The sequence below is a fragment of the Vitis riparia genome, chromosome 2 (genome assembly GCF_004353265.1).
Source record: "Vitis riparia cultivar Riparia Gloire de Montpellier isolate 1030 chromosome 2, EGFV_Vit.rip_1.0, whole genome shotgun sequence".
NCBI classification, from domain to species: Eukaryota; Viridiplantae; Streptophyta; class Magnoliopsida; order Vitales; family Vitaceae; genus Vitis; species Vitis riparia.
The window spans coordinates 14,917,605-14,929,227 of record NC_048432.1 but is presented as its reverse complement, the minus strand read 5'-3'; the positions used below and the strand labels follow the sequence as shown (position 1 = coordinate 14,929,227).

Sequence of the window (11,623 nt, the reverse complement as noted above, 5' to 3'; positions counted from 1 at the left end):
GTTGATTTAAATAAATCGTTCGCTGCCATATTTCTCTTCCGGCATGCATTTTCATATTTTCTTTGATTTTTATTAATTTTTTCTCGATTTTAAATAAACATGAATGAATTTTCATAATTCCAAAATAATGGAATTTGTAAGATTAATTCATGCAAAATTAATTAGGCATTGGTGGGGCCCAACATCTATGATTGAACATTGATTGACTTTGATTTGCTTTGTGACACATGCGATTATTTTGTATTCGTTTACTAACCTTTGTTTTCCACGAAACAATTAGCTCACTACTCAAGTACACACCTTGTCTTTCTTATTCATTTGATTATTTCTAAATTGATATTCTTTTGGTATTCATATTTAATTTATCAATTGTCCCACTTGTTTTAACTTAATTAGTAGAGACTTAATTCTTAGGGCTTAGAGGAGTGTTACGGTCTATCACCTTACTTTCTTAATAGATAATCCAACCCTTAAATCAGATTCGATTTTTGACAGACCTATTTTTTTTTAAGAGTCATATTTAGAGTTTTTCTTTCTTATTTTATTTTCTCTTTTAAAATAAAATAAAAATAAATGATGACTTTAAACTTAATTTTCAATAAATAATTTTTTTTTAAATAAAAATGAGTTTCACCGTTCCGGTGGAAACATATGTGTAAAAATACGGGTCCACATTGATCAATGGATGCGACATGGCCGTCCTGATATTTTCGTGGATCACATCCATTGCTTGGACGACTTGACATTGAGTGGTGGTGAAATGCTGTTGTTTTCCGTGTTCCTCCCAGGCTCCTACCAACACGAAAAGAGCCAGCACAGCCTTATTAATACAAAATTCATAGTTTGATAGCTGTTTTTTCTTATGGTGGTGAAGCCCTATACTCTATGGAGCGAGACCCGTTAGTTCGTAAGAGGGGATTTTCCTTTTATGCGGTGATAAAATTATCAAAATATAAATTATTTATCATAAAACATTGAGAAAAATTGTCAATTTATGATAAGATTACAGAAAGTGCCAAAGCACAACTATACATCAAGAAAGAAGAAAAAGTCGAATTGCAATAAATCGGGATATTTGACAAAAGATCACAATATAGTAGTTGGCTGAATTTTCTGGTGTGTTTTGCTGTCAGGTCCCAACTAAAAATCTGGGCAAACTATCAGACTTTTCAATCGTTACTTGAAAGTAGAAATTTTGAAGAGGAGAAAATGTTACAATTGTGTTATTTTCTGCTCTCTCAAAGTTGGAATTTGGAAATAATTTTGGCCTGCAAGTCAATAACTCTTTTTAGCTCTAAGTACCAAACGGGTCAGAAACCGCCCACTATTGCAGTACTTTTAAGGCGATTTGAAGTGGTTGTAGGCTCGCATAACAACTTCGCATTGATATTTGTCAATAGCACATGGCGTTGGGTCCCCAAACCTTCCTCTATCTCCACTGTGGAGTGGCTTGAGAACCCCCGTCAAAAGTTCTACCTTAAAAGGAATCCAATTTGATATCGGTCTGCCTGTATCATACAGTTCATACTCTTCTCTCTTTCTGTCGGGAGAGAGATGCAAGCTACTTCATATCTTCCCTTTTGTTTGATTCTCCTTGTGGTTTTGGTTCTTTTTCCATGTTCACGGTACCCTCTAGCCACACAACAGTACGTTGGCTGTTCTCTAACCACACCCTGGGGCGGTTCCCGGAACAGAAAATACTCGATCTTAGAGACCCAGAACCCCAAATCCATAGCTCACTCGGCTGAGACCACTCATCACCCACTAGACCCACTTAGCATACAAGAAATCAACAAGGTCCGAGCCGTCCTCTCATCATATGGACCTTTCTCTTCCTCTTTCCCAGCAATCCAGTCGCTGTCACTGGATGAGCCTGAGAAGTCTGTAGTTCTGGGCTGGAAAAAAGGTGACCCTCTTCCCCCTAGAAAAGCCTTCGTGATTGCATTATTGAATGGCAAAACTCAAGTGCTCTTGGTGGACTTGGATTCAAGCCGGGTCACTAGCCATTCGACTCATCGGGGCTCAGGTTACCCGACCTTGTCCATGGACGACATCCAGGTGGCCTTACGGGTGCCATTATCTGATCCAGAATTTAATAAGTCCATCATGGCCCGAGGCGTTAAGTTATCGGATTTGGGGTGCATATCGCCTTCAAGTGGGTGGTTTGGGCCTGATGAGGAAGGAAGGAGGATCATAAAGATTCAGTGCGGCTCAATTCAAGATACGGCCAATTTCTATATGAGGCCCATTGAAGGGCTCACTGTAACGGTGGACATCGACAGGAAAGAGGTGGTGAGGATTTCAGATACAGGCAGAGAAATTCCGGTTCCGAAAGGGACAAACACCGACTACCGATACACAGCCCAGGACAGGCCACCAGAAATGGAGCCAATCAATCCAATTTCAATGGAGCAGCCCAAGGGGCCAAGTTTTAGAGTCGAAGATGGACATATAGTGAAATGGGCTAATTGGGAGTTCCACCTCAAGGCTGACCAACGAACCGGTATGATAATTTCCCAAGCCAAGGTTCGGGACTCGGAGACTGGTGAGCTCCGGAGTGTCATGTACAAAGGGTTTGCTTCTGAAATGTTCGTGCCTTATATGGACCCAGATGAAGCTTGGTACTTCAAATCGTACATGGATGCAGGCGAGTTTGGGCTAGGGGGGACCGCACTAGCACTTGTGCCACTAAATGACTGTCCTCGAAACTCATACTACATGGACGGGGTTTTCGTGGCATCGGATGGGAAACCCTTTATTCAGAGCAACATGATATGTGTGTTCGAGCGGTACACTGGCGATGTTGGCTGGCGACACTCTGAAACCTTCCTTCCTGGTTTTAATGTAAGTAGCAACTATAGCAATAACAGTAGTAACAAGCTTGGGCTAGAATCAGTAACTTTGTCAAGGTTGGTGATGGGCTCCGTTGAGCCACCCCCGTAGCTTTCACGTTACAATCATCTCTCTCCAAATTGTCTTTCACCATTGACAAATTGGAAGGTTGAATATTCCTGGTCCCCAATTGTCATGTTATTTGAAATTGAAAGGGCTTGCAGTATCGATCACCTGTACATGGTATCTTACAGATTTAACTGATCTTGACATAATCCTACATCTCCTTCATAGTCTAAGTTTACTGCCCAACCCTCGGAAAAACCTGACTGATTAGGCGGATCCTTGAGTCACTTAATGTTTTTGTTTTTTCTGTGGTTTCAAGGTAAAAAGAACATAATTCTAATTTCTAAATTTGTTACAGATTAGGGAAGCAAGGCCTAAGGTGACGCTTGTGGCTCGAATAGCGGCATCAGTTGGAAACTATGACTACATCTTCGACTGGGAATTCCAAACAGATGGTCTCATTCGGGTTAAGGTCAGTACCCAATGCGTTAATCTTTTGTTTTCGGAGAGGATGGCTAAAGCATTTTATTTGTAACAGGTTGGGCTCTCTGGAATGCTAATGGTGAAAGGAACCCCTTTGGAAAATATTCATCAAGCACCTAATCAAGATGACATGTCTGGCACTCTGGTGTCCGAAAATGTCATTGGTGTGGTTCATGATCACTTCATCACTTTCCACCTCGATCTGGATATAGATAACACTGATAATTCCTTTGTTAAGGTCAATCTGGTGAAGGAAGAGACTCTGCCAGGCCAATCACCGAGGAAGAGTTACTTGAAAGCCAAGAGGAATGTGGCGGCGACCGAAAATGATGCGAAAATCAAGCTTAAGCTCTATGATCCATCAGAGTTTCACGTGATCAATCCTTTGAAGCGGTCTAGGTTGGGGAATTCAGCTGGATACAAGATTGTCCCCAGTGGCACCGCGGCTAGCTTGCTCGATTTACAAGATCCTCCTCAACTAAGAAGTGCTTTCACAAATAATCAGGTATGATTTTGAATGGCTTTTGATCAAATTTTCAGTATCTTAAATAGATGTAACCAGAATTGAAACCAACCATCTGATATACTTCATACCTACATCAAAGTGATGCCAATTCCAGGCCTAACAACTCAAATTTTGCATGACAAGAAAAAATTAACATCTACCATTGGATTTGATAGATCTGGGTGACTCCATACAATCGGACTGAACAATGGGCTGGGGGGCTTTTCGTGTATCAGGGCAAGGGAGAGGATACTCTGGCCGTGTGGTCTGATAGGTACAATAATGGCTCCATATAAACTACTGGCCTTCTGCACATATGATATCTTCATTGTCTTTTAGTATATGTTTGATTAATTCATTATTCTGATTGCCAGGAACCGTCCAATTGAGAACAGAGACATTGTGTTATGGTACACCTTGGGATTCCATCACATACCATGCCAAGAAGACTTTCCAATAATGCCAACAGTATCATCCAGTTTTGATCTGAAGCCTGTTAATTTCTTTGAAAGCAATCCAGTTCTTCGGGCTGCACCCAACTTCGAAAAAGACCTTCCTGTTTGTAGACCTACTGCATCCTCTTGACTGTTGATCGCATTTGTTCCAGTCCATTAAAAGCCCCATCCTGTGGAACTCTGGATGAAAAAATCATTAGTTTTATTTATAGTTACCAAGGATATGTTAGGTTTGAATAGTGTTATCCAAGAGCCATTTGGGATGGCTTATAATTTGGGGAAATAATGTTGTTATGTCCAATTTTAAACATTTTGGATAGCTTTTAATTTGGGATTTGTGTTTTTATGTTTATTTTGAAAAGAATTTTTGTTGGGTGCTCAAGAAGAGTAACCCTCAAAAATGTCATTTCTATCTACTTTATAAACATACCAAGTAAATCAAATGTATCAAGTTTTACATGATTTGAAGCTCGTTTACCTAGTTAAAAAATCGAAGAAATATTATTGCGTAGATGAGAAATTCACATAATCGTAGTGGACTAGTTTTAATCCAATAAATTCTAGTATTAATTGGTCCAATTTTTGAGTTCTAAATTAATTTTTAAATTATTAGACTTGTTAACAAATTTAAGGCATTGAGTTTTGTTTCCTAATGAGAAAATAAAAAAATAAAAAAATTGATGAACTTATTGAGTAAGCTACAAGTTTTTGCTCAATAATTGAAACAATATATGCGCATACATGAGATAGTACATGGCTAAATAAGGACTAGTATATGCATAAACAAATATTAGTACACACTTACATGTGTTTATTTTTATTCAATTTCTAAGTGATTTTCTTAATTTTTATTTTATTTTTCATTAACAAACTTACTCTGAATCAATTGAGATTTAATTTATTGATTTTTTTTTAAAAATTAGTATATATCATACAACTATATACATTTATAATATTATAAACTAGAAACCATAATGCAACAAGGAAATATTTATTTGAATTTAGTTTTGATTTTTATTTAAAAAAACAATCATAATGCAAATGACAATTATCAATACAATTGCAAGGGAAATAAGTAGAGAGAAGGAAGGAAGGATATAAACAAGAACATTATTATTATTCGTTAATTGTCTATATCTACTCTCCTTTACTTCTATCAAAACTTGAGATTCCTTCATAATATGAATACAATTGCGAGGAAAATAAATAGAGAGAAGGAAAGGAAGATGAAAAACGGGTTTTTCATCATTGTTCCTCAATTATCTATATCTACTCTCTCTTATTAGTTATTTCTATCCAGATTGGAGATTCCTTCGATTAATTCAAAGGTTTCTTCAACCAGAGCCTTTAAGTCTTTGTATAATTAGATTTAGGATTTTGATGAACTTTTCCAACAACTCAATTGATTAATCACACTTGAATTAAATCTCATGCAAGATACAAAAAAATTCACTCAAAGTTCTTTTTGCAGTTTACAAATCGAGGCTCAAATATAAATATAAACTAGAATTAAGGTACACTAATCAAGATTAGGGCGCGTTAGGTGCACTTTTAAAAAAACTTTGTAAGACTCTTTAATGCAATGTATGAATGATTTTCCAAAGTTGATAAGCTCACAAATGAAGTGTGGGAGCCTTAGATAGGGGTAGTCGGTTGAAAGCGACCATTAGAAATGGTTTTAACTTAATTGATTGATTGGGTGGTTGATAAAAAATTAGCCATTAGAGGATATACATATGACTGACGAAACAAACAATTCAACGGATTGTACTATTGGTCAACCTATAGCTAAACCGGTTGAGATCCTCCAACAGATAGCATGGTTGTTAGCTATTACCAATATCATACTAAATCCCTTCTTGATCGATTAACAGGTGGCCCCTTAAATTCCATTTGTGAATTTTTCCGAGCTTTGAGCTCTCCAAAAAAGTGGGGAACCAACTAAGGTACTGATCTTTTGCTGTGCATGTTAAAATTTGTGCCTCTTGTGTGATTTGATTTTGTCTTTATATTTAGAACTAAAGATACTAATGAACCTTCCACCAGTACAACAAATATCAGGAGAACTTTCTTCAACTTTATGCCGGTACAACACAGGATCCTGAACGCTGTCAAAGTGAAAGCCTTGACTTGTGTCCTTGTATTCAGTGAAATTGCACCATGTCCCAAGTCCTCAAGCTCCACAAGGCCCTCCACCTGAAAATCCTTCCTTTCTATGTTCAGTTGTGGCCACCTTTTGTAGGCTCCACTTTCATCATTTGATCAGTGATGGAATCAACAACCTGTCCGAGACAGGGAAAGCAATATCCACCATGTGAGAATACTGATGCTGCAATGAATAAGTCACAGTTGGCTAATAAAGTGTCATGGTCGGGAACAACTTTTTTAAAAAGGGATGGTGAGCTCAATACTGTAGCAACCTGTGCCTCAATTTATGAAAATCTCAGTTCACGGTATTGGTTCGATGTGCGAAACCACATGAAAGAATGGCATGGTCCCAACAAATAGATTGCGAAGATTTTAGGGTTTCTACTCTAAGACGTGGTAGCGGGTTATTCTCTCTATCAAACACTTTCTGTATACTACCAAAATCGTTACTTTTGCTAGGCAACAAGAGCGGAGCAGCCAAGAAATACCCACAAATCAGAGCATGGCAGTAAATGGCCAGCTCAATAGCATACCCATATGCAACAACTGTAAAAATGTAATTCTCTAATTAGACTATACTCGGGAAGAAATGGAAGAAGACTTTTTAGAATCTGATTCCTAAAAAACACACATGGAATCTCATTTGAGTGCAGCACATCTCAAGTTTCTTTGTTCGGACCAAACACAAACTTAAATCCCCTGACTTTGATACAGAAGTATAAGGATATTATTCAAAACTACAAGTTTATATAAGAAGACCATATTCATGGAGAGTTTCAGGAGTAGATGACCAGAGACAAGACAAATATCACTGCTGTTATATCAATTTCAAAGAAATTTATATTAAGCGTAGAGAGCCGAGTTGGGTAGCCTTTTGGTGGGGATGACAATGAGCGGTGTCCTCTTCTTTACGACAATTCCAAATTGCTCTGAAAGATCAAGGTCTTCACCCTTAGCGATCAATTGCCAATCAAATGAATGCAAGAGGGACGCCAACAAGTATATTATCATTCTCTCTGCTAAGGGGATCCCGGGACAAACCCTTCTCCCCGATCCGAAAGGAAGATATTGGAAATTGTTGCCTCTGTAGTCCCATCTGCTAGAGTCAGTTAAGAATCTCTCAGGCTTGAACTCGGAGGGATTATCCCAATACTTTGGATCCCTATGCATTGCCCAGACATTGACGAACACCTTAGTACCCTTGGGTACAGTGTACCCACCTACAGTGCAAGATTCGCTTGGACACTTAGGGACTAAGAGTGGGACTGCCGGGTGTAACCGCAGCGTCTCCTTCATAACCGCATCCATATATTTTAGTTTGGGCAGAAGGGACTCTTCCACAATATTGGTCATCCCTACAACATCAGCTAATTCTTCTTGGGCTTTTCTCATTGTCTCTGGATTGCTCATCATCTCTGCCATCGCCCACTCTATTGTTGTTGCTGTTGTGTCAGTCCCGCCTACCAGGATGTCCTGTCCTTACAACATAGTTGGCACAGTTTCAAAAAAGTACATAGAAATTTTATGGCAAGCAGGCTCAATTGAATATTGAATTTCAAATTAAACTAAGAGCAGAGTCAAGTGTAATGGAATGTATCGTCTCCTAATCCTGCACATTGAATTTCTATGTACTAAAAAAGTGCATAGAAATTTTATGGCAAACAGGTTCATTTGAATATTGAATTTCAAATCAAACTAAGAGCAGAGTGAAGTGTAATGGAATGTATCTGCTTGATTTTTTCACCAGAGTGGAGGAGCCCTCTAAGAGAAAATCCAGAGGGTAGAAAAATAGATATCATCCTATTAGTTTATTTTTTGCATAGGCATGATCTACTAGAGAGTATGCTAATTAAATAAAGCCAAATAAAATTACCACTAACAAGGCCTTGACTTGTGTCCTGGTGATTGGTGTTTCGGTGGCTTCCTGCTCCTTGACGTCCAAGAGGAGCTGCAGAAAATCCTTCTCTTCTCTGTTGTTAGAGGTCCTCTTTTCTTTTGCGGCGTCCAGTTTCATCCTTTGTTCGATGATGCGATCCAAAATCTGATCAACAGAGAGGAAGACCTTCTTCATTTCTCTTTCCACGCCTTGTATATCAAACCTTGCAAGCGCCGGAAAAAAATCAGAGATGTTTGTCTTTCCCAACCATCTCACCATTTCATTTGACAACTCCCGGAAGGAAACTGCCGTCACACTGTCCTCCAGGCCTTCAATTGTGTTGCCCCACAAAGAACGAGTCATGACATTGAGTTCAGTCTGAAATGACAATTTGCCAATGTCCATGGGTGTGCCAATCTTGTTATACACATTTGTGATAGTCTTCCTAACCTCGTATCTCCTGTGGGCATGGCAGCGGTCAAGGATATTGTTACTTAGCATCTCTCTTACAAATAACTTGCGCAAATTGCGCCAATAGGAGCCATAGGGAGACCATACAATATCAAGCCTATCATATGAAGAAATTAATGCTGCAACTGGTGGGTCACGGTTAGCAAATATTATGTCTTGGTCCCGTGCCACTTCCTTGGCAAGGGATGGTGAGCTTAACACTATACACAGCCTGTTTCCAAGCCAGAGCTTGAAGATTGGACCATAGATATCAGCCAATTCTGCAAATGAATGATGCAGGTTGGAACCCAGAAATGGGAGATATCCAACTATTGGCAAGCCACGAGGGCCAGGCGGCAATGGAGCTGTTCTTTTTTTCGCCCTCAGAGATGCCCATAAGTACCATAAGGTTGCAAATATGGCAATAAGAACGGTGAGAACTGCTTGATTTACATGGTCTTTCTTGCTGGTAGCCTCCCACCACCATGTCCAGTAGCTGGAAATTGTAGTAGTAGCCCTCTCTAAATGATGAGAGACCATATTATTGAAACTGAATCCTAGGAAAGAAAAAGCTGGAACAACTAAAGCTTGTATAAAATCTCTACACAAAAGCACTCTTATATAGACAGTCCCTGAACCTTCGAGTCCGGGGAATCACTGTAGGAACAGACAGCACCCAATAAATATCAAATCACCTTCTGGCGCATATGTTAGACGGACCAAAATCCTGGTTACCATAGGTGAGGGTGAGGACAAAATAAATATCGTTGGCCAATTGGCCGATTCAAAGATTGACAACTGCTCCAGCCACATGTTCTTTCTTGTGTCTATCTTCCCGCAACCATGTCCAATTGCTATAAATTGTACTAATCGCTTTCTCCAAAAGATTTTTCAATGAAACTGAATTGTCATGAAAGGGAAAAATCAGACGACTGTAGCTTATCAAATATCTATGGTGCATTCCTTATGAGGAAGGAGCTGAAAAGCTATAAAAATCAAAACAATTTATGTTTTATGTGTGAAAGCAACCAAATTGTTGGTGCATGGCAACACAAATTTTGGTGAACACATCGATGTTATTCCTAACGTCATATCTTCGAAGTAACATGCAAATGGTGGCATTAGGAGCCATAGGAAGATGAAGCAACGTGCATGGAGTCGTACCACAGAAGAAAACCAACACTGCAATAGGTGGGTCAAGCTCGATTCCTTTCTTTCTGAGCTAGATCTTGATCAAGACTGGACCATAGATAGGCCAAATATGCAAATGAAACGATGTAGGTGTCTGATATACTCAAGTGGAAGATACTCAACGATTGAACGTCAGGGGAACTAGTGGCGCCATTCCTTTTATGTGGAAGATACTCAACGATGGAACGTCTGGGGAACCAGTGGCCATGAGGCCATTCCTTTTATGGATAAGTGATGTAGCTTCATCTCTAATTTTGGTGACTGTCTCGAGTCCAGTTGGCTACAAACTAATTATACTGATACCCTTCTTTGGAAGATATAAAATCAAATTAACGATGTTGGAATTTGGGTGAAAATTTAGACTAAAGCTTATGGAACCCCCGAATATTTACTTCATTCAGAAACTATGGGGGAAATAATATGATTAATCAGTAAACCCTCTCACTGGTTGAGACTCAGGATGAGATATCCATAAAAGAACCAGAAGAAGAAAATCTTATTTCATAGTTTTGGGTAAACATGTGAAACCATTTGTTTGATTTTGAGCCACACGATGGTCGGCCAAGGGAAAGAAAGGGCCGGGGTGATGTGTGAGACGCACTGACGGGGTTGCACTTAGGTGGCAAAGAACGTTTAGGTGACATGGCTAACAAGGGCAGGAGAGAAGGGTTATGTAGAAATCTGGAATTATTTTTACAATTATATTAAACCAATAATCTTACCATGCCCACCAAACTCCAAAAGATGGTGGTTGTCTAGATATGTATCATATTTGTCTAATAAAATGGATTAAATAATCAAATAAAATAGTTATAAACATGGGCTGAAATTATGGAACGCCAAGGACAATATATAAGAATTTTATGGTCTTAAATTAACTTTTATAGTTTACAATGTTTTCACTTCAAATTAGTGATTAAATCGGAAAAGTTATCAAGATTGTGGTTATGATGGTTCAACAATGATTAAATTATAATATTAGCAAGACATCATAAATATAATATTTATATATTATTAAAATTATTTATAATTTTTTATATATTAAATCATGATAAAAATTAAATATAAATTTATTAATATTTGAAATTTTAATAAATAATTTAATTTAAAAATAAAATAAAATTTTATTATCTAAACTTATCCATACCTTAATAATTATATATTTTATCATTTTATTGTCTTAAAAATTAATACCTTTCATTTACCCATATTAACTTTTTTATTATTTGCCTTAGAGACCACTATTATTTACATTAACATAAGGTTATTTCTTAAAAAAATGTTATCTTGAAGAACAATGTGAAATACCGGCATAGTTTCATAGTCACAAAAAATGTCTTATCCCAAAAATATGTTTTTAATTGACATGAGACATGTGTTTTAATGAAAGATGATGTTTTTAATCCTCAAGTATGAGCTTTGATGGACAATGGTTGTGGTTTTTCAGTAGATGCAAATGGTTTCTAAACCTTAATTTTGTCAGGAAAATGTCATCCTTTACACATACTTTAAAAAATTAGAATTAAGGTACATTAATCAAGATTAGTAACAGAACATGTAGGTGTACTTTAAAACATTGTTTACATCTCTTTAATGTAATGTATCAATGATTTTTCA

General features: G+C 37.8%; 2 protein-coding genes across 2 annotated transcripts; one reads left to right on the top strand and one right to left on the bottom strand.

Annotated features, from left to right (window-relative positions):
• Positions 1-1,393: 1,393 nt before the first annotated feature.
• On the top strand, positions 1,394-4,803 carry LOC117906391 (primary amine oxidase-like). The gene is made up of 5 exons (XM_034819398.1): positions 1,394-2,844; positions 3,257-3,370; positions 3,437-3,886; positions 4,063-4,160; positions 4,261-4,803. The coding sequence occupies exons 1-5, from the start codon at positions 1,555-1,557 to the stop codon at positions 4,469-4,471; spliced, it is 2,163 nt and encodes a 720-aa protein (XP_034675289.1). The 5' UTR covers positions 1,394-1,554; the 3' UTR covers positions 4,472-4,803.
• Positions 4,804-7,124: 2,321 nt separating this feature from the next.
• On the bottom strand, positions 7,125-9,374 carry LOC117928778 (geraniol 8-hydroxylase-like). The gene is made up of 2 exons (XM_034848790.1): positions 8,363-9,374; positions 7,125-7,962 (listed from the first exon to the last, which is right to left on the bottom strand). Exons 1-2 carry the CDS (start codon positions 9,353-9,355, stop codon positions 7,333-7,335), a joined length of 1,623 nt encoding a protein of 540 aa, XP_034704681.1. The 5' UTR covers positions 9,356-9,374; the 3' UTR covers positions 7,125-7,332.
• Between the last annotated feature and the right edge of the window lie 2,249 nt (positions 9,375-11,623).

Excerpts from the sequence above, each read along its gene's own strand:
- LOC117906391 (XM_034819398.1), top strand. The coding sequence starts at position 1,555 with ATGCAAGCTACTTCATATCTTCCCTTTTGTTTGATTCTCCTTGTGGTT. Across the intron at positions 3,887-4,062 it reads GTGCTTTCACAAATAATCAG|ATCTGGGTGACTCCATACAA; the intron begins GTATGATTTTGA and ends TGGATTTGATAG. Across the intron at positions 4,161-4,260 it reads CTGGCCGTGTGGTCTGATAG|GAACCGTCCAATTGAGAACA; the intron begins GTACAATAATGG and ends TCTGATTGCCAG.
- LOC117928778 (XM_034848790.1), bottom strand. The coding sequence starts at position 9,355 with ATGGTCTCTCATCATTTAGAGAGGGCTACTACTACAATTTCCAGCTAC. Across the intron at positions 7,963-8,362 it reads AAGTCAAGGCCTTGTTAGTG|GACATCCTGGTAGGCGGGAC; the intron begins GTAATTTTATTT and ends TTGTAAGGACAG.